The sequence below is a fragment of the Amblyomma maculatum genome, chromosome 11 (assembly GCF_055883805.1).
Source record: "Amblyomma maculatum isolate TAMU_Amacu chromosome 11, ASM5588380v1, whole genome shotgun sequence".
Lineage (NCBI taxonomy): Eukaryota > Metazoa > Arthropoda > Arachnida > Ixodida > Ixodidae > Amblyomma > Amblyomma maculatum.
The window spans coordinates 53,350,418-53,373,127 of NC_139354.1; the positions used below are offsets into that span (position 1 = coordinate 53,350,418).

The following is a 22,710-nucleotide window of genomic DNA, read 5'->3' on the forward strand; positions in this document are numbered from 1 at the left end:
TCTTGTTTGTGCAGATATTGACAGCCTGCCTTATGCGCACTTAAGAAGAGGGCTTTGTCGAGCTGTTTGGTTCATGTTGAACGAAACTGGTCTGTTTCACCTCTCCACTCGTCTTGTTTGTTAGCGGTGTGTCTTGATTTCGTTGTTTCGCCCATTGCATGCTTTCTCAATTATATGTACACCCGTGAGCAAAAGTGGTATACTCCACGCGAACTGCAACGACTGCAATTTTTCAGCGTAAAATGATATGCCACTCAAAATTGCTTGGACAAGATGGCAAGTATATCAAGGCGGGTACGTAATGCGTATTTTAGAAATAACTGCTTCTTTGTCGGAAAAATCTGGTGGGCAGTTTTCTCGCAGCGCGTGGAGTATACGACGTTTGTTCACGACTGTACCAATGCATGAGACGACCGGGCTACATGTTACCTACTTCGTTGTGTAGTCCTGAAAATGAAATAATTCAGCGTGCATCATTTGAAGTACTTCTATGAACACTTTTATTATTAATGACCTTGAGCGTGCTTCTTGTTACCGATGCTTCGTTCCCTTCATCATAATTTAGCAAGATTTTTATGTGTTATTGTCAGGTAATTTTGGTCACTACAACCTATCAGTGTTACTGCTCATGCACCACAGGCAAGACCAAGCGTTCCGGACTTCTCGCCTCTTTGTCTGTTCTTAATTTCTGACCTGTTGCCCCTTTGTTCATGAACAGGAATGAATGGCCTGAGAAGCATTCTAGAGACAAATACACTTCCCGCATGTATAGTGTAGCATCAAGATTGTGTGCAATTCGATTCAATGAGCCGGCCGAGCCGCAAGGATAAAACTATCACAACTCACACGAATAAAATAAAATAAAAGCACTCATCCACGCAGTTCAAAGACAAGCTTGATACTAACCGTGTACGCAGGCACCGGATGACCTCATCCGGGTGTGATGCAAGAGTTTTGTTTCCAGGATGGCAGCCTACAATGGCGGCCAGGGCATCTCCCGTAGCTACGCTCTCATTTATGGTTTCGGTGAAGTCAGGTGCGTTGATGACGCCACTCATGGCGATGGCCCGCCAGAACAGGCCTCTGCTCATCGGTGAAAGCACGTGCGCGTGTACGCTCATGCCGCCAGAGCTCTCCCCAAACAACGTCATTCGTGAAGGGTCGCCACCGAAGTGCTGAATATTATTCTTGATCCACCTGTTAAAGATAGCAAGGAATAACGTTTCGCTTTCAATTTCTATGTACTGCAGGCTCTCTTATGAATATGCATTCGCTTTATTCTTTGCCGAAAAAATCAGTTACTTTAAGTTTTTGTGCAATAAGAACAGTTTCCGCATTCTGCCAAAGAGAGTGTTGCATTTAAAAGATTTTTTTTGAGGTTTGCACAAAAACTTTTTTTTTGTAGTCGCCGAGATAAAATAAAGTGAGAGTATGATGCTTTGCGATGCTAGCGAAACGTAGACTGTGGGTTGAGAAATATACGATCAAAATAACTTTTCTTCGCACATATGTGACGCATGAAGCTTATTATAAAGTTAGAGCGATTTTGCAACAAGAATTCCAGCATTCGAAGCAGGCTACAGGACCTTCAAAGCAAAGCAAAGCAAAAGATGAGTAAAGTGGTGAGAATAATGTTAGAAAAACAAAAACACAGAAAATAGGCTGACGAGCAAACAAAATAGAAATTGTTTACTTTGAAAAGGTTTAAAATCCAAAAGGGATGAAATTAGGAGAGGCACTATAGTTCAATGTTGCGGAAATTTCGACCACCTGCAGTTCGGTAATGTACTCTGACATGGCACATTACACGCGTGCCTTGCTCTTCGCCTCCATCAAGGAGCAAAAACGCTGCCGGCATTTGAACCCACGTACTTGCGTTCAGCTGCCCAGTGCCATACCGCTTAGCCACCGTGGTGACCGAAATGTATCATGACATACGAGCTAATCAGAAAATACGAAGCAGGGCGAAAAAATATGCTCAAAGCGCAAATATAAGTAAATAAAAGACACCAAAACAGAACTAACGAAAATGTAGTTAGTATATTGCGCAGATATAATTACCAGCGCAAGAAGAAAAAAGTGCTAGACCGCCAAAGGTGTGCGATTTAGAGCATTAGTTCGAGTTATACAGAACTTAATCCTATCTCCTCAACTTCGGAACGAACCTGTACTACATCACGAAACAATAATTCGTTTTGTACCACCCGCATCTCTCTACGACCATTGGCTCGGCTGCCACGGCCCACCGAAGATTGCCCCACCGGAGTAGCGAAGTGGTTACGGCGCTCGACTACTGTTCCCAAGGATGCGGGATCGAATCCCGGCCTCGGCGGCCGCTTTTCGCTGGAGGCGAAAAGCAAGGCGCCCGTGTGCTGTGCGATGTCCGTGCATGTTAAAGAACCCAATGAGGTTGACATTTCCGGAGTCCTCCACTACGGCGTCTCTTATAGCCTGAGTCGCTTTGGGACGTTAAACCCCACCAACCAACCAACCACCGAAGGTCGAATCTCATGACGGTTTCGAGAAAGAGGCCCTCTGTACGAATCCCTCCCCCATGTTTGGATTCCGCTCGACAACAGTGCTTTATGTCATACGGTGTCGGTTAGTTTGGTATCACTCAGAGCTCTGTATCTCAAAAGGGTCGACCAGAATTTGGCCACAAGTGCTGATTTTAATTGGCTGCACACGCACAGAATCCCATGGAGTATATAAGGTCGCTAGATATGCAACGCACTAGGAAGGAGGAGCGGGGGGGGGGGGGGGAGGCTCAGTTACATTGCTTTGGGGAACCATGATGTCGCATACGGTGGACCAGGCATGGCGGTAGTAAACTGGGGGCGAACGCAGAACCCAAAAGCGGTTTAGCGTGACTGTCGTACAGCCACACGTCGGAGGGCGAAACACTCAAATAAAAAAAAATTCTACAACTACAGAAATAAAAGCTATATACCTACACAATAATAATAAATACATTTTGCCTGGTTTTACGAAAAAGGCAAGCTATCTTAAAAAACCGCTTCATTTGCCATGTATACTGTAAACCAAAATACACCCTTAAGGGTGGATATCAATGTCTATAACTAACACCCTTACACCCTCCCTAAAGGAGAATTTTAGGTTGAAATGTACCCTTATAAAAGATTATTTTTCACTATTTCTCCCTTTTGCAGCAGAAACTGGGAAAGGTGTTTTATGACAGTTACACCCTTTCACAATGGGTGTAAAGAACATATTTTACCTTCGCAACCTTTTTTATTTTGCACTTTTACACCGTCCCTTTGCACTTTTATACCCCCCTTTATACCGGCCGTGCTGGCTGCCAGCGAAGGAGACAACGAAGCAGGTTCTTATCACTGCCGTTAGGTGCCACCATAACTGCCGTCCCGCTGTGAGCGACGGTGCTCCCGGCAATGGTGCGAAGTTATCTCTCTTGTCTAAAAATGTGCGTTTGCAGAGGTTTCGTCTTGCATGCAAGTTGCTCCTCACTAATTTGTATTAGGTAGAATTCTCCCGATTTTGTAAGTCCGTCGTTTTCTCGTTCTACTTGCGGCTAGCGCTGTCTTGTTTCGTCGTTGTTACACCTTTTGTTTCTATCAAAGCTATTGGCTCCTGTTCTCTTGGACTGTCTCATCGTGCAACAGCGAGGACTGTATACCGCCAGTGTCACTTTTTTTTTTCGCAAGACTGACACCCTTCTCTTTGGATTCATTTTGCACCAGGCGACTCCTATACGTAGAGCCTCCTTGAACGTGCTTGTGGACGAGCGTGTAGGGCAGGGGTTCATGAGTAAGCAGGTGTTGGGAGGAGGCAGTGTGAAGGGAACAGGTGTGCTGGAGTGATCACAGGAGGTTTTCTGTGATGTGGACATAGTACGGTTTTTTGGGATATGGACTGGTTGATCTTCTAACAGAAGTAGAGGTTTAACGTTTGGGTTTGAGTTCCGGGGGGAAGCCGATAGACATGACAATAATAAAAATAATTCAACGGACTTACTGTACACTAATTACTGTTCTGGTAGTTTTAATCTAATGAATTTTTAAAATTTGATAATTTAGTAATTTAATGAATTCTATTATGGCTGCAATTTCATATACAAAAGGGATAAATTCATTTTGAAATTACGTTTACTAATGTGCCCCACCGCTCTTTCAATTGAAAACGCGGTAGTGTGCAGTGAAAGCAGTAATGACGCGCTGCAAGCTTGGGCCAGCGTAAAGGATTGACAAAAAGAAAGGAAAATGAGTAGAACTATGCGTCTGATACCTCCGGTTTCCTTTGTAGCCGGGTCACTTACTGCGGCTATCCAATGAGTAGTTGCAACCATTCCCTAGCAGCAGGATATAGGCCTCAAGAGGCCGCCAAAGGGAAAGGTGGTGCAAGACGGTCGGAGTTCAAAACTAGTTGGAAACACGCAGAAGCACTTCCTTTTGCGTCGTCTAGGGCAAGGTGCTTCCTAGTTACACTCGTAGCCATGGGACAAGGGAGGGGTGACGGTGGGGGCCGTCACGTGGAAGGGTCCATGACGTGAGAATTACTGCGGGAAAGGTGCCGAGGTCGATTCTTGGGACTACGGAAGCAACAAATAATCTAGCTCCTTCCTGGCCTTCAAACGGGGGAGACAGCTCCGGGTCAGCAAGACGCTGAATTCGTAGTTTGTATCTGTCTTCAGCACAACGAAAGTGACGAGCGTTCGATCGCACTTCTGTTTTTGTAGTTTTATTGCTGTTGTGTTACCATCGTAATGGTGCGTGCTGTAGAAAAGAGGGAGGGGATAGTTGCCTGGAGCGAAATTTGGCGGGAAGAGGAAAGTGTGCGTCATGTCTCGAAAAAAGTTGTTTTGTTTACTATATGCGTACTTAGTATTTGATTTGGTTTCAGTTATGGTGTCGAATGTCGCAAAGCGACTGAGGCTTTGAGAGACGCCGTAGTGCAAGGTTCAAGAAATGTCGACCACCAGTGACATCGCACAGCAAACGGGAGCCTTGCTTTTCGCCTCCACCGAAAAGCAGTCGCCGCTGCCGGGATTCAATCCTGCATCATTGGGTACAGCAGTCGAGCGCCCTTAGTAATGTAATTGCGTTATTGCAATATTGAGCAAAGCAATTAATAATGCAATGAAATGACTTTTGAAAAGTAATTTTGCCATGTATGACACCGTCACATAGTAGATTATTTTTAAACAGGGGTTGTTAAAAGTTAGCGAAGAATTTGTGCCCCGTAGAGAGAGTTTTAATGTCACAGAAAGATCCTATAAAGTTCCCGACGCGCTCTAATCCAATAGGTGCATCAAATAGCGCAAGCTTTGCGCCCGCACAATGTAAGCCGCATTTCACCGAGTGAGGTATACTATAGGCTATAGCATGCAAATTAAACATACATCCCAGACTGCTTACTTGAGCGCCAAGTTCTGGTCGAGTAATCCCATGTTCCCGGGTGACTCGGGGCTCCCGGCATTGAGAAAGCCTAGGACTCCTACTCGGTAGTTCATGGACGCCACGACAATGCCAGTCTTGGCGGCGATCACAGCGCCACTGTACTTCTCGACGGAGGCTGACCCGTGTATGAAGCCTCCTCCGAAGATCCAGACCAGCACCGGAGCGCCGAAGCTGCCCCCTCGAACCCACACGTTAAGGTGGAGGCAGTCTTCGCCGTACTCTATCTTGTCGGTCACGGGTTCTATGTCCAGCGGCTGTGGGCATACGCTTCGTAGTGTAGTGGCGTTCAGAGTACCCTCCCATGCCTAGTACATGTAAAGAGTAGGTTAAAACCGAATGAAATGAAAAACACTTCATAATTACATGACTCCATGATGCTTTTTGGCTATAAATATCGTTCAGAAATAAAGCGATCTCATAACCATATGCTGTGTGGTTGTGCATCGAGTTACGCCTACACCAAGAACAAGGAACATTGGGACAAAGTGTTAAAAAGTGCTTCACTACATGATCAGCTTCGGGCTGTCCAGGTGGCCCGCGCGGCGGCGGAGAGCTTTGGGCTGTCTGTGCCGACGTGGGAGCTGCCCTCTACACCTGGCGCCTAGCTGAGTGTCCTCCAGGACCCCTACTGTGGGAAATAAAGTTTTACCAAACCAAACCAATAACTTCTCTTACTTTATCATTTTCAGACAGCCAGCTCAATTATTCATTTGTTACACCACGATACAGCCGTATGATCTCTGAAAGAAAACAAAATAACCCCTGCCATTCATTTTGTCTTTGGATGCGCCATTGAAAACACCAATTATGCACAGATTGCTGAAACACCCAAAAACCAAAGGGAGGGAGCGCTTATTCTTCAGTACATGTCTGTTTTTCTTTTTATCAAGCCACGATAAGCTAGGCAGTAGGAACGGTTTGAAAGCACAGCACGCCGTATTTTTTCAGATTCTGGCCTTTTATGCTATGATAGGGGCCCTTAACCTCGGAAAAGAATTGCCGACGGTATAATTATGAAATCATTTTGTTTTGCAAATTAGGAGTTAGCCTTTTTGATGCTAATAACTCTTTTCGCTAGGCACGCATACATGAGCTATTTAGGAAATGCCAACGAACTTAAGCAATGAATTATCTCGCGCACACTTTAAAGTTTCACGAAATAAATTTTCACACCGTCTACGCATAATACTATATTATTGTCGAATAACAATATGCGACAGACAGCTACCATGGGTGCTTTCTCTTTGCCAAGAAAACGAGGCTGGTCCTAGAGACCGTATTTCTGGAATTGACGGATACGCGTAGGGTTTTTTTTTTTTCGTTCATATATCATTGTGTTATTATCTTGCATCTCTCTGCGACGTAAAAAACTCAGCACCTTGTGCAAAACATGCAAAAGCTTTGAAAGCTGTTGATTTATTTGGAGACATATTCGTCACGTGCCCGCTATACATGTTTTTGGAGGAACAAGTGCTATTTATGGTCCTTATTAACGCCGTGAAACTCGACAACCGTTTTATGTTACATTAACTTGAAACCCTATGTAAATAAAAGGGGAAACCTCACTGAGTGGGCTTGTTGGCATTCATGTTATCTATTCGTGTGGTCCTGCTTAATTTTGTTGCCCACATACTAATAAGAGAAGTGCAACGCTTCTTGCCCTCGCCAGCTGCGAGGCTTCCACTCCTATGTGGATCAGTGGGATCAGTGGGGACCATGAGGGCCTTCTATCTCTTCTTTGTGAAATTCTGTCCTCTCAATTGTTTAGGAAGCTACTGTTAACCAGACTCACAAAGAAATGGACAACACGGAAAGTTTATTGTAATATGGAATATAACATACGCTTTCTGATAAGATGTTTCCGGGCACAGACATTGGAATGCATTTTTTTTCTATCCAAACATACTCTTCACGGCTTCAAAAATATTCTGGTCATGTGTGTTCTAGTTAATTTATTTATCGTGATTTTTCGTGACCAACGATTATAGGCTATGTGGAAGGCAGCACGTGGTGGAGATTTTAGGACAATTTCTAGACCTGTATTTCTTTAATGCGCACCGATATCGCAAAAGACAGGTGTTTTGCACCTGACGTACATCTAAACACGGAATCGGCGTTCTCGATCGACTCCTAGCACACGGCTTCGTAGTCAAGCGCCCTGCTACCTAGCCATCGCATCAGGACTTATTTCGAGAAAACATTTCGCGAAGTAGACATAGAACAGATGTCGACATTTCTTGCGCAAACGTCTGAAAATAATCATGCTACATAGGTAATGTCGCATACTATGCTACGTAAAATGCTGCTCACAATGTACATGTATTAGATGACTTTCTTAATGAATCCTTTTAAGGAAGCACTGAATAAAATAGTTTGGGTTGCGTCATGATGTTTAACGTCCCAAAGCGACTCAAGCTGTGTGAGTCACGCACTGAATGAAATAAGCCAGCCGCTTCGTTAGCTGTGCATATACCTAACCACACTGCATTATTCAATCGTTACCTTGGCAGGCAACGGGGGCTTGAAGCGAAGTTCCCTGATGGGGGGCTCGGCGAAAGGAATGCCACGATACGCTTCGACCGTGGTGCCCAGGACTTCAATTTTCAGACCACCCACAGCTCCAAGTTCCGTGGTGCGTTGGACGTCGTATCCGGTGCAAAGAAGCCCCTTCAGAAGAAATACCACCACTACCGCAGCTGCCGCTCCCTTCATCCTGGTACGTGCAGAGCTTCCTGAAAGCTAATAGGAACAGAAGTTTAATCACGCGTCAGATAATGCACGGGAGCCCTCATGCTAGCCTTATCAGAAATATGCACCACTCATTTAGTCGATTTCCCATTGCTACTAGTTTTAAATTGACCACTTTTCTTGCAAATGCAAATAATCATCTTCGACGAAATGATTTGGAGTCTACAATCTGCATATGCGGGTATGAGTGCAATGGAGAAAACTAGACCAGAATACAGAGATAAGTTGTTAAACACACCCGCGATACTGTATTCTTCGGCAAGTATAAGAACGAAACAATCAGATGTCCATATTTTTGCTTTGATTTTAAGAATGTTATTAAAAGCATGTAACGGAGACAACAGCACAGATCACAGTTGAAGCATGACAGCTTAAAGCTGAAACAAACAAGGAATGGCACGCGGCATAAAAAACGTACTTTTGATACAGTGGGTTATTGGGAAAGTCGGTCAAGCATGATAGATATAGTGGGTGCCGCGTAGAAAGTGACAGGGAGAATTGAGCACAATAATAATAATAATTGGTTCACAGGAAGGGAAAGGCGCAGTATCTGTCACACTTGCTCTGTGGACACCTGAACCGCGCCGTAAGGGAAGGGAGGACGTTGGGAGTGAAAATGGAAAGAGAGAAAGAGGGGCCGTAGTGGAGGGCTGCCGAGTAATTTCAACCACCTGGGGATCTTTAACCTGCGCTGACATCGCACAGCACACGGACGCTTCATTTCGCCTTCATCGAAACGCAGCCGCCGAGGTCGGGTTCGAACCCGGGTACTCCGGCACAGTAGTTGGGCGTCTTACCACTGCACCACCCAGGCGGGGCAAGGGAAGAGATGGAGGTGGGAGGTAAAGAGAAAAGAGAGAAAGGGGAGCCGTAGTGGAGGGCTACGGAGTAATTTCGACCACCTGGGGATCTGTAACGTGCGCTGACATCGCACACCACACGGACGCCTCTTCATTTTGCCTCCATCGAAACGCAGCCGCCGTGGTCGGGTGTCTCACCACTGCACCACCCCTGCGGGGCAAACACAACAAGCTCACGAAGCAAATTCTGCTATTTTCTTCCTATCTCGATCTTGTCCCTCAGTACCCATCATATGTATCCTGCTTGACCAGCCTGCCCAACAACGCACTTTCTTAAACTAAATTTCTTACGCTGTGGGCGCTTTCATTTATTTTGCATCTACAAGCTGTCTTGTTTCAACTGTGATCAACGCCATTGTCTATGCTAACTGTTGCGCAATGTTTTTCGGCTTTAAAAATAAAAAAAACGCCCGAATTTAAGCGCGAAGCGGACTATGGAAACGAAGCACATGACGTTCAGGTATGCCAAGCGTATGTTCATTGCCCAGGCATTTCTTTCACACTCTAATGTCTAAGTGAATCAGGGATCGCCAGTCAAATTATGCCAGTTGGCGATTACCGGCCCTCCGTCTGCTATTCAGTGAAACCGCTTTTTATAGCAGTCTCGAGTAAAAAAATCTTCCGAGAACACTGTGGAATTTACGCTGCAGAAACGCGTAAGTCTAAGTGTCGCTGGTGCACATCGTGCATCACGTTCGCTATCATTATTATTATCAACTTTATGCACAGTCATTATCATTGCTAATGTCGTCATTGTTATTATCTAACTGCAGCGTCTTTGTCATCACTACTATCATCCACATGGTATAGGCAAGGATAATTATGATGTGCTGTTCACGATGCCGTGCATGAAGTAATATAAGTCTGACGTCAATGGAGAAGCCGAGAAGGCTTTTGTCGGAAAGCGGTATTAAGCCTTCTCGGCTTCTCCATTGATTTCAAATACAAATTACTGCTTGCCTCATGATAACCTATACTTACCATAGATAATTGCATCCTTCATTATAGAGCGGTGGCATTCCAAAATGAATCAGGTTTGTCTTCTGACAGCTTTTTTTTAGATTTGCTCATGTTTTATCTCCGCGCCATTTTGATAAACTGGCAAGGCGCTCCTTAGATTAAAAACCATATAATATACATTGTGTCTTGTTTGGCCTTCGTACTTCGTAAGCTATACCTTGCGCACCTTGACATGATCCTCCAAGAACGACTTGCGAACTCTTGCGTGATTAGTGTCTTCAGATCAGCTCAGTTCAGTTCAGTCGTTCAGTCGTGTCCGACTCTTCGTGACCCTATTGACCACGTCACAGTATCTTCAGATATGTGAATAATTTTTTCTTTCTTCTTAACTGCACATCATTGGACCATCAGGCCGTGGCGTTGGACATTTTGGCGAATGTACAAGGTTGTTTTCACCCGCTACTATTGACTAGCGAAATGTGCTATTGACTCAGCGATCAAGTGTCTTTATATTCGTTTCAATTTCACCGACAGCCAAGCTTGCTGGTGCTATTCATCTCGAGTCAACACATCTACCAGTGTACGTCAGCACATTCTAAACTCATAAAACGCCGTATTATTAACCTCTGCATGAAAAATTCACTTGGACAGTGATGCCCCCCCCCCCCCCCCCCCCCTTCCCAATCCACATCTTGCTTTCATGAACAAGTGGCAAAAATTCTCGATGCAGGGCATCCTGGTTTCGTGGTTTCAGTAGCCGAATTCTTGTTGAAAAAGAAATTCCGAAAAAAAAAAAACGTGAAACCATACAAGAAACGAAAAAACGAAGAACACATTGGCTGTCAGTGCTTTCATCTGTTGCCTCTCGCACAATTTCAAGAAATGTTTTCAGTCGTAGAGTAACTGCGACTAAGTTTGTTAAGCAAAAACCCTCTGCCCTCCGCACAACAGTACCAAAGGCTGGAGTGCACCATCCACCACCGGAAAATATTTGTCAAATGCATTGAGGGCATTTGGTATAACATCGCGCTTTCTTGTGGCAGGCAGTATGCTGGTAAATCCGGTAGGTGCCTGAACGAAAGGCTTCGTGAGCACAGAAACAACATGAAGACATATAATGGCAGTAACCTAGCTTTGCATTGTAAAGTGTGAAAGTGCGCGCCTTCTTTGGATAAATTCTCAGTCGTTGCCAAGAGTAGCTATAAGCTAACTTGGGAAATTGTGGAAGCTGTGCAGATAGCTATATACAAAGATAACTGTGTTAGTATACGTTCCCTTTCCATGTCTAAAAGTAAGTTGGCCTTCTTGAATTCAAAGAATCTGCGATCTCGCACTTTTATCGCTTCTTGTTTTCTTTTTTCCTTCTCTACTTTCTTATGTTTGGCGCATGCGCTTCTTCTGCTTAGTTAAAGTTAAATTGGTTCACGGGAAGGGAAAGGCGCAGTAACTGTCACACTTGCTCTGTGGACACCCGAACCGCGCCGTAGGGGAAGGGAGGAGGTTTCTTTGTCACTCGGAAGTTAGCGCTTGTGATGTGTGTGTTCTCCCCGTTGTGTGTTGTTCTGTTTTTGCACTTTCTTATGTTATAGATCAATATCTACTTGACCAAGTTTCCACCCTGGTCAGGCAAATCAGCCATTTGCTTACCAATTTGTTTGAGCTGGATAGCTGGGCCCTGGACGCTAAATGCGCAGTCTCAATTTCTGAGGACGAAGCTGGAATTCAAATTGTTGTAAGCTACGCATTTTTTTTCTGTCGCCTGAGGCTGTCAAATTCCTTATTGCAAAGCATTGGGCCGTTTTTTTTCCTGACATTTCGAAATGCTTTTTGTTTTCTTTTTAGACGGGTGTGTTTGAATTATAATTGGCTTCCCAGCAGAACACCAAACTTCGGAGCCACTCCAGCAGGTCATATCTTCACGAGTTTGAAGACTTCCGCATCGTTTTGTTTGAAACATTAAAATATATATCTGATACCAAATTTAGATATGATGTTAACAGCTCGAATTATAAAAGTGTGCAAATACAAAAACTTCTAGGCAGAAAGTGAAGCCAGTGTAAAGATGCATTGCAACGAAGGATAGGTTCGGCCAGGTAGTGCAACTGTGGATTACAGTTTTAACCATAAGCAGTGGAAACACGAAGGACACTGAAATAAGCCAAAAATGTTAGGTGAGGTTATGACAAAGCAATTAGGCATCATTCGAAAACGGACGCGAGATGCTAATCTAAAAGTGATTTAGGAGGGGCTAATATCCAGCAAGCCAGTCTGTGCAAATTGCTGAGCTAGATGCGCGCACCACACCTGCAACTACGCCGTAAGGTCCAAAATGATTCACAATCTGCTTGCCCACGTTTTTTTGATCCAACTGTTATTTTGGAAGTAAACGGTTGTTCTTGAACCGAGAAGTGGAAGTGTTTTCTACAGTGCTTGATATGTTACATTACTGCCCTTCTCATCTGAAATATGGTGAGGTGACAAGAGTTTTGTCAATGGCAAATGCATGACAAACGTTTTGAGGCCTGCGACATGGTTCGCGTCTCTATCTACAGGGAAAGCGGTAGCGGATAATTAAAATTTCAGCACTCTATCGAATTTGCAGCACTCTATCTAATGTCAACTGAAAGAACGTGCCTTCAATAGCAGCGTATGGTTCTCGTGCCCCTTGTTAGGCTCGCATTCTTAACGCGAAACCAATATCGTACCTGATGCTTTGGGCGGTAGTCCTCGCTCCCTTGGAAAGTCGGATGTTCAATACGCGCGACGCCGTACTCGAAGGAATAGCTGACAACAAAGCTGCCTTCGGTTGCGTCTACGAAGCAGCACTTGAAGGGTGTCTGCAATTTTCAGACGTGCCACGTGCCAGACACGTACCAACGCTGAAATAGGTGACAGTGCTTTTCGTTCAACTGATAACACAGTATCCTTGGCCTTGACGCTTTCAGCGTCGATGACTTCAAACAAAATTTGTTTTTGTACTTATTGCTAACCACGTTCTTTTCGGTGTGCCTTTAGATAGCACAACGGCCTCTTGAGCGATTGCGAAAACAACGATAAGATACCAACGAAAAGAGATAGATACGTGACTGCAAGTATCCATGTTGCGCACATGTCTAACTTTCAACGTGCAAGGAATCCACGGCGATTTACGTGGGGGGAACCAACTGGTAATTGATAAATCGGAATGGCCAAAGCTAACGTATTCGTACACTCGCTCATAGAGCTTAGGATATTTTTCTTTGGTATCATAAGCTTAAGCTTCAATATTATCAGCTTGCTTATTTACAAATTTTCTTTTGTCGACGTCCGTCGTGTACAAATGAGCGCAGCTTTGACACCTTAATGATTAGGATCAAGAATTATTCAATCTAATTGTACTGAGAGGGTATTAAAGTGCCTCCTTTAAAGTTCGTAAATCAAACGTTACGGTACGAAAGAACTTATGTTGTGTTTTAGCAAGGCATTATATTTGACCACTGCTAGCTTCGCGCAATCACTGATACTGATGCAACAGCGCATGTATAACACTGAGTCGAACTAAGCAAGCGAAATTCATGCCTATGCAGCTACGCTGCGCTACGCAAACCGCGTTTTACTTCACTTCGGTTTATGGCTAAAGTTTTAAGGTCAGGTTTACTTCAAGGAACGAAAACGATCAACGATTAAACACATTAGCAGTAACGAGCTATCAGAGTTTGATGTCGCTAACGCATCCCAACTGGGGAAGATGAGAGCGGTGTTTGCTCTACCTTTCGTGCACGAGTCACAGTTGACGAGGACGACTTCATGGAGTGCACAGCACGACAGGGTTGCAGCTAAACACGTGCGGTGATCGGTTGTGGAGATAGCGGTAGAGACTTTTAGTAGACCGGTATTATAGCCAGCAGAGCGGAGTGGGCGAGCGGGGACTCCACTGCGCATGCGCGCAACGCTCGTCTATTTACCGCAGCAGAGCACGACCAGGGAACAAGCGTCGTCAAAGTGCAACATATGCGGCCTCGAGTGCAAAACGAAAATACTGAACGCCATTTTTTATTTTACCAAAACTTCCGTTTGGGCTAGATGGTGCATAGCTTATATTGAAATGAATACAACCGCACAAGAATAAGCACACAAGAAAGGAAACACACAGCGCCTGTCCTGTGTGTTTCCTTTCTTGTCTGCGTGTTCTTGTGCGCTTGCGTTCATTTCAAAATAAGCAATTTTTTCTAACATGACGAACTTGCGATGGAATTAGAAGGATTAAATAATAAACTAGAAATTAAACAAATGTCCTTGTAAATTGGTTCACAGGAAGGGAAAGGCGCAGTAACTGTCACACTTGCTCTGTGGACACCCGAACCGCGCCGTAAGGGAGGGGAGGAAGGTGGGAATGAAAGTGGAAAGAGAGAAAGAGGAGCCGTAGTGGAGGGCTACGGAGTAATTTCGACCACCTGGGGATCTTTAACGTGCGCTGACATCGCACAGCACACGGACGCCACTTCGTTTCGCCTCCATCGAAACGCAGCCGCCGAGGATGTTAAGCTGTTTTAGCGTAATCAAGGAAGCCTAATTATTATTCGTTTCGGCGTAACTCTTCATTTAACCAAAAGGGTCTCAGCAGAACACTCCTCTATAGAACTCTGATTTATTTATTTAACTGATTTTTTTATAGGAAGGGAAAGGCGCGGTAACTGTCTCACTTGTTTTCTGTGTACACCGCAGCCGCGTCGTAAGGGAAGGGAAGGGAGGAAGGTGGGAGTGAAAGTGGAAAGAGAGAAAGTGGAGCTGTAGTGGAGGGCTACGGAGTAATTTCGACCACCTGGGGATCTTTAACGTGCGCTGACGTCGCACAGCACAAGGACGCCTCTTCGTTTCGCCTCCATCGAAACGCAGCCGCCGAGGTCGGGTTCGAACCCGGGTACTCCGGCACAGTAGTCGGGCGTCTTACCACTGCACCACCCCGGCGGGGCTATAGAACTCTGAATTGTGCGTGTGTTGCAGAGATGTGAGGAAGATCTGGATCTGGACTAATTACCTTCATTTAGGCTCCGTGTGTTACTTTCTGCAATGGTAAAAAATTGGTACACTAGGTAGTTTTCAAGGAACCTTGCAAACGATGGCAGAATAATCTTAATCGCAGGCATTTACATAGAGAAAAAACGTGTTTTACGCGCTCACCAACCCAGTGGTAAAAGTAAGCACAATTCTATTGCAGCTTTGAGTTCCAAGCCACAGCTGCTGGCACGGTGCAGTGGTTGGGTGGTTCAATCGCTGTACCCTAACATGCAAGGTCAAATGCAGGCCACGGCGGCTGCATTTCAATGCTGGCGAAAAGCTATGCGACATCCGTAAGTAAAAGAAACCATGGCGGTTGAAATTTCCAGAGCCCTCTGCTACGAATTTCATACCTTGAGTCGCAATGTGATAATAAACCTTCTAAACAAAATCTTGCGAAACCAAAGGAAATGATGGAGCACAATCACAATATCACGTGCAGTGCTGTCTGCACCAATCATGTCTTTTTCTGCAAAAAAATTCAATCTTACAAAAATATTACGTTTACATTTCAATGAAAACGACCTGCTGGTCGTTTTCATTGAAATGTAAACCTCTCAGTCCTCTAATCCTCCCAGTCCTCTAATCCTCTCAGTCAAGTTCTAGCTAATGTTTTTTTAGGGGGGGGGGGGGAGCCGCATGAAAAGGATACACAAAAAAAGCCTATATGTTTAGGTTCGAAAGGCACATCGACTTTTATAGCAGAAAATAATAATAATAATAATAAGTTCACAGGAAGGGAAAGGCGCAGTATTGGTCACACTTGCTCGGTGGACACCTGAACCGCGCCGTAAGGGAGAGGAGGAAGGTGGGAATGAAGGTGAAAAGAGAGAAGAGGGAGCCTTAGTGGAAGGCTTCGGAGTAATTTCGACCATCTGGGGATCTTTAACGTGCGCTGACATCGCACAGCACACGGACGCCACTTCGTTTCGCCTCCATCGAAACGCAGCCGCCGAGGTCGGGATCGAACCCGGGAACTTCGACAGAGTGGTCGGGCGTCTTACCACTGCACCACCCCGGCGGGGGTGATAGCAGAGAATGTTTGCGTATATTTACTTATTTCTTCATAGTATCGGTTCTGACTTCAAGATCCTCGTCTAATTATGTTTTTCTTTCTGTGGTTCTCAGCGCTTCTATGCTGCTTAATAAGGAAGGAAACATGAATATATTACAAGTACGCATCATGTTGTCATAAAGCTTTCCAGGAAAGGGAAAAGGCACTTTCTCTAGGCCATAAAAAGGCCATGAAAAGCAAACTAAATCCACGCTTTATCTTCGGCGCAAAAAGAAATGTGTAACAGAAACCAAGCCCAGAAATGTTTCGTGCACAACGGAACAGCAGTCGTTGCTTTCAGGTAAAGCAATCGCTTTGCAGAATGCAGACTATACAGGTAAAACAGAGGCACAAAAATAAGGCTTTCTTGGTTCAGACGCTTCTAGCAGACGGTATTTCAGTCTTATGAGAGAAAGGTGTCACTCATATCTCAAAGTTCCGGACGCAGAAATATTTTTCGAAAGGTGTTATATCCTGTCTGTCGAAAAATAAAATCAGAAAAAAAAAAGGCCTTAAGGAAAAGCGGGGTGGCGATGCTGGGCTAAGAAAAGTTTCGGTTTTCCGACACGGAATCTCCCGGCCCGCCTTGCTACGTCACCTGGTTTGAGAGGCTGGAAGCCTTTGATAACATCGGCCATTGTGGCTATCTTCGAACTATATGGGTTAGGGGTTAGTTAACGGCTCTTGCTGGACTACCGACCTTGTTGATGCATTTATGTAGGTCGTTTTGGAGGTGGAGTCTCCTGTGGAGCCCTACGGCAGCAATTTCTAAAGGGCAATGATCTTGGAATTGAGCGAAACGATGGCATACGTCTGGAGGCAAGCAGTTACGGCTCTCTCCTTCTACAGCTGAGCATTGTCCACACGGATCATTCTCACTTGGCCAGTCTAAATTGTTACGTTCGTGAAGTAGCAAGAGTCACCTAGTGTACCAGGTAGCGTCTTGAGCACTGCGACTTGTTCAGCCAGAGTTTCACCTGGCAGGAGAGCTCACTCCACGTGCATGCAAAGAAGAGTGACTGTGATGCGGTCACGCTAGCGTTGAGTTCTTACTTGGAACAATTTCAGTTGTCACAGCTGTTAAGCCTAACCTGTTCTTCATTTACGCGCAAAAAAAAAAAAAGCGCCTCCTCCTGTTAAAGTTTATTTTCTGTGCTTTAATTTTGGACAAGAGCCTAGTTTGCTTGGTTTTTGAGAATATGTTGTTTTCTATTGACAGAAGAGACAGAAACGTAACAAATATCCCACATCAGCGCCATAATAATCTGATGATAGGATAATCTTATGTTATGGAATGATTCCTGAAATCTGAACTGAGTCTCTTTAATTAATTAGGGAAGTATTTGGAATAGCAATCTGGCGGCGCCACCCATTGCTAAAATTGGTTTCTGTCTTAAGTTTAACCTAACATAATTATTGTAGATTTGTAGCAGTCGCATACTTGCCGTTTAATCTAAGTGATAGTGGTCGCACTAAACAATTGTAAGCTGAATTGTGTATGTTTATGAATTCCATCTTGACTTGTTGGATTATGAGCCGTCGTAGTCGGTCAGTTGTTAGGGTGTTTCAGTACTAAGCCATATGTCTCGAGGTGCCTTCCGGCAACGTCCACCGCGTTTCTATGCAATTGCAATGAACGTTGGCAGTGTGATGTGTAATGCTGGTTCACGTTTTACAGCCGCTGGTATTTGAATTATTGAAGGTAACTCCGTAAAGTTGCGAATATTAATCCCTATTCACCCGTGAATTTGAATCAGCCTTTAGGGCGCTCGATTACTGCACTCAAGGACGCTCGCCTAAGCAAGCAGCACGACCATGCCTATGTGGTCTATGGTAGCACATTAGTGTAAAATTGGAAGGGTCCTGGATATTCCCATGTAAAATAAGAAGCCCGGATTCCCAGCTCCTGCTAAATGAACACGTCACCTGGTCACATGACGTCCAAAATCCTGCGACAAATCATTGTCAGGTTGTATCAGCTTTCAGCCACAACCTGCTAGAGCCAAACCTGCGAGTTTTCCCCTTACGCTGCGACAACGCCAAAGCTGTATTGTCTACGAATGGGCTCTTAACGCCATATATTTAAAATATATTTGAGGAAAAACACTTATATAAGCGATATGTCCCACCGCCGGACGGTGCTGCAGAGCGCCAGATGCCGCAGAGTCGCCGAATCTCAGTCACTAGAACACGACGGCAGGCAAACGCTGACATGAGCGCTCTTTCTAGCGCTAGGGGTGCAAGTTCCCTTTTGTCCCGTCGGGCAATTCCACGCTCATTCCGTGGTTTAGCAGACGACGTACAGTGTCCGGCTTTTCTTATTCCAGCTATATTCCGTGTAGAAACAAGTTCGCCCATTGATCAGTATTTTGTATCTTTTTTACTAAAATATCATAATTTCCTGAAGCAAATTGAAAGTTAATCTCAAATGCAGCTCTGAGCGGCTGACTTTTTGAGAACAATTAAAGGCCTCACTGGATGTTCTATTCAGGAGTGGAGCTAAAGAGACATACATATCCGCACAAATATTGGACAAATATTGGTAGACGTTTTGAACGTAATTTGATTCCTGTTTTATAACCGTTTCAGAGCGACCTTTATATCTGCAGATACACCTTCGCGAGGCTTATGCACGTTCTCCTAAGTAACTAAACTACCGTTCATTTTTGCTTTTCCATGGCCGTCTTAACTAGTCTGTGTCAGCGCAGGACGAAAATGAGGCGCAAACTTCATCCAGCACATCGAAAGTTACGAGATATATGTCAATATTGGCATAATCATGTGATTGAATACTATACATTTGTCTCGCCAATATTTTTGGAAACACAACCCACTGGTTTTCCACCAAAGATCTGACGGCTCAGTGGATGCGCTGTAAATATTTAAGCCATAATATCTTTGCTCCTCGGATGCTTACCCTTTTCCGGTAAACATGTATATAACGTTAATATATGCCCTGAAGTTGCGCAAAAATGAAAATATATTATAAAAGTTTTACTTGAAAGCAGGAACAGTATTCTAAGAATAGTTTAGGAGAAAGCCATGATAAAAATTACGGAAACTTATTACGCATACACCATTGCGAGCGCATAGAAAGTCTTTCTGAAACAACACAGTAAACCAGATAAAACATTAGGGCATAAAAAGAAACATATTAGAGTGATCAAAGATATACAAAATTGCACAAAGCAAGTGAAGCGTTTGAAAACAATATTTTGTGTTCTCAGTTAGCCACTTGAAATATGTGGAACACATATTCACAGGGTACCAGATAACTTAAGTTATCGAGAAGCTAGTAGCGATTTTTCGATATGAATCCGCAGTTGTTCGGAAACCGAGGCCGCACCGCAACTGACTCTGTGTTACCCACAGCAGGGGTAGGGATTTTAAGGCGAAAACCTTTTTAATGCTCATGGAGCAAAATTCCGTAAGCGATAGTTGTGCGCAGAATCTGTGCGTCGGATCTGTGCATATAATTTGTGCATCGTATCTTTGCGCAGATGTGGCACCTCCTAATAACGGACGTACAAAAAAAAAAAATAAAAATCCTGCTTCCACTGTGGATCGAACCTCTATCCCTCGAATCCCCAGTCGAGCGCATTGACCAATTGCCCATGCCCAGAATTTTTTCTGTTACAGCATGGTATTTTTCACACACGTTTACATGCACAAAGAAGCCAAATGCATTATTTGCAAAGTAATCCGCCCGTAGCCGAACAAAGTCGATTGAAATATACAACAGCCACTCCCGTGATCGTAAAACGCACATCCTAATTATCCTGGTCTACCGCGATAATGATAGTAGCGAATACAATGGCGCTGCAATGAGTGATAATGATAATGATTACAGCAGGTATGATAATGAGTGGATTTAGCTGATAATATTAATGGGCGCAAACGTCACGCACCATGCAGCTGCAAGATTCTGGCTTTCACCTTTCTGGTGTGTAGATTCTATAGTGCCCACGGAATATGCTAAGCTCTGAGTGGTGATGACTACAATGACGGCATGACTCAGAATGACTACAAAACGACCAATAGGTCAAGCGACAACTTGAATGTCCGCAACTGACTAGAAACGAGGGAAAGAGGTAAATGATAGGAGAAGAAGGGCAGGCTTTCGCTGTTCCCCTCTTAAGCGACATCTAAAAGACCCCCTAATATTTGAGTTCAAGGAGACCGCACATGCTCACCCGAGCGCTCCTTGAAGGTCCACTGCGTAGGAAGTTCCACCCTTTTAAACGAAAATAGAAGTGTGGCGGCGTTGGAAGCGCGACAGCTTATATCTCGCATCCGACAGTGTCGACGGTATTACCTGCCTCTCCCTCTTACACTCGAGCGCTGTTACTGCAGCGGCGGTAACAACTGGCAACCTTGTGTTTCCCTCGGGGCACGTTAGACGCCCCTATTTCTAAGCTCTTCTACAATTCGCCTACTCGGTAGTGTCGAAGTTACACCGGCATCTTGCCTCGTCTTGCGCAATCGGGGCTGTTTTGAATTATTTGTCTTCCTCTTCCTTCGGCGGTTTCTGGGTCTTTCCTGTCGGTTGCTGGCGGAGGAAGCAAACGCGTGCAATACGTGGGCTGAGCGGTATACACGGGCGCCGTAAAGGCTTTGTCTGCGTCAATGGGCCAACGACCGCAGAGACACAGACACAAACACAACACCAAGAACTAAGGTTTTGCACTGGTTATTCACGAGTAAAAGCACATGTAATGTAAGAAAAGACCCAGAGCTCACAATTTATAAAGTATTTGGCGCAAGAACTGATAGAAAGCTAATCCATGATGATTTTTTTGCTTAATGGCGTACACAAACGCTAACAAAGAAAAACTCGGCTAATATTGCAGCACGTCACGATAAACGTGATGATCAATGATTGTGTAGCTGGGCGATTAATGAAAAAAAAAAATCTTATATTTGGAGTACAGTTCTTGAATCCTTCTCTTTTTACCTGGCTTAATTTGTGTTCCCTCGCCAATTTTTCTCCTGCATGGAGTTTTATATTTCCCGCCACGAACTCAGGCTGACCATTTTTGTCATTGTTTATATATGTTTTGTCTTTTGTACGAATGCGTATAGAGCTTGTTCCGTCAACATCCGCCCCTCGCTTCATAAGCAGTCGCGCAAAAAATCCTGAGGTTGATAGGGTCATGACGCCACTATACCACCTTAGCACGTGCGGAAATTTCTAACATTTCTCATTTAAATAAAGCGAGCGAATTAGGCAGGGTCGGATTGATTCAGGATTGTGGAGGAAGTTCCTTTCATAACTGCGTTTCCGAAAACGAAGTGCTTCCTTAAAATAAAATTGCCGCCGCTCAGGTTCAAGTCAGTCTCTGCGTGTCGCGCGGGTGCGCAACGCGTAGGGCACATATACGGCAGTTGGTATACCTTTTGCCTTAGACGGGCAACTGTGAACGTCGCAACAAAAATAAGAAAAAAAAAAACATGAAGGAGAACAAATACAGCAATAAAAATAAAGAGGAAGAAGAAGAATTAAAAGCAAGAAAGAAAATTATGAGCAAAATAAAACAAAAACAAAAAAATCATTTTTTTTGCTTCGTACAGCTTCAGTTACTAACATGGTTTGGAAAGTAAAGTAGTGTGACGATGTATATACAGATGGATTTGTTGAAAGGAAAGGCAGATAGGTTGGCTGGAATGATTAAAATCTGGCCTGCTACTCTGCTCTGGAAAAGGGGAAGGGAAGAAAAAGTAGATCATGATGGGTGACGATGTGGGGGAAGGCATATGAAATGTTATATATTGCCACCTGGTGTCCCCATGTTCTTGCTGCGCCTGGAAGAAGAGGAGAGTGAAGTTGACTCGCGTGCTGTGCGCCGAACTTTGCCTGCGGGTACAGCTTCGTCCCGTGGATTTAGTCACGTCGTGCCCTGTGGTCCTTAACTACATATATATATATATATATATATACAGGCAGGGCAGCTTGCGTTACATGCGTGAATCAAGTCCAGTGACACACGTAAAACGGCAAATAGCCTGCACTGCCTGCACTGACTGGAAACCCTTCCCCTTGTCACTTGTCAGCGCTTGATGCGAAGCATGAACTTGCTTTTGGTGTTTTCTTTTCTTTTAAGCCTCGCAGTGCATTGTATTTTTCTGACCGGCTTTTGTATAGTCGAAAATCGGATAACAACAGTGTGGGCTATAGCTTGGTGCGAGTTCTTGTGCGAATTATGTGGTGTTGGTCTCTAGTCAACTGATTATTTAGCTTCTGCTTGCACTCTTCAATAAGAAGTGGGAATCGGTAACCGTGGTGTCGTGATTTTGTTCGCCATAGTTTCAGCTTCGTGTTCGCTTTCCAGCTTTGTCTGCCCATCGTCACGCTTCCCAGAGATGGCGGCACAGTATTGGGGCCGGTGCGGTTGTGGCTCGCATTCTTCAAGCTAGTGCTTCGCTACCCAGCCTTCAACACTTCCGGTTTGTTTACATCCTAGGTTTAGTTATTACTGGTGTCTGTTTCCCCTGTTGTTGGAATGGGAGACAGGAAGAATAAATGAAAACTACAGTGAAAAATGGAAACAAAACGAGCGCGCGTATATCTATCAATAAAAGAATGGAATGAACTCTCACCAAAAATCGCCACGATAAC

The 22,710-nt window shown here is 44.5% G+C and overlaps 1 protein-coding gene across 4 annotated transcripts in view; it reads right to left on the reverse strand.

The window, feature by feature from the left end:
* Positions 1 to 20,439, reverse strand: part of LOC146173820 (acetylcholinesterase-like) — a 28,409-nt gene extending 7,970 nt beyond the window's left edge. Inside the window, exons 1-4 of one of the 4 annotated variants that reach the window (XM_084585584.1) lie at positions 20,288 to 20,439; positions 7,938 to 8,174; positions 5,394 to 5,740; positions 907 to 1,197 (exon numbers count right to left, since the gene is read on the reverse strand). In XM_084585584.1, coding sequence (XP_084441710.1) covers positions 907 to 1,197; positions 5,394 to 5,740; positions 7,938 to 8,147 — 848 coding nt within the window. In that variant the 5' untranslated portion in view covers positions 8,148 to 8,174; positions 20,288 to 20,439. Of the gene's footprint in view, positions 1 to 906; positions 1,198 to 5,393; positions 5,741 to 7,937; positions 8,175 to 9,085; positions 9,186 to 12,708; positions 12,867 to 17,026; positions 17,050 to 20,287 lie in introns of those variants that run through there. The other 3 variants (XM_084585586.1, XM_084585585.1, XM_084585583.1) reach the window with 3 other exon arrangements.
* Between the last annotated feature and the right edge of the window lie 2,271 nt (positions 20,440 to 22,710).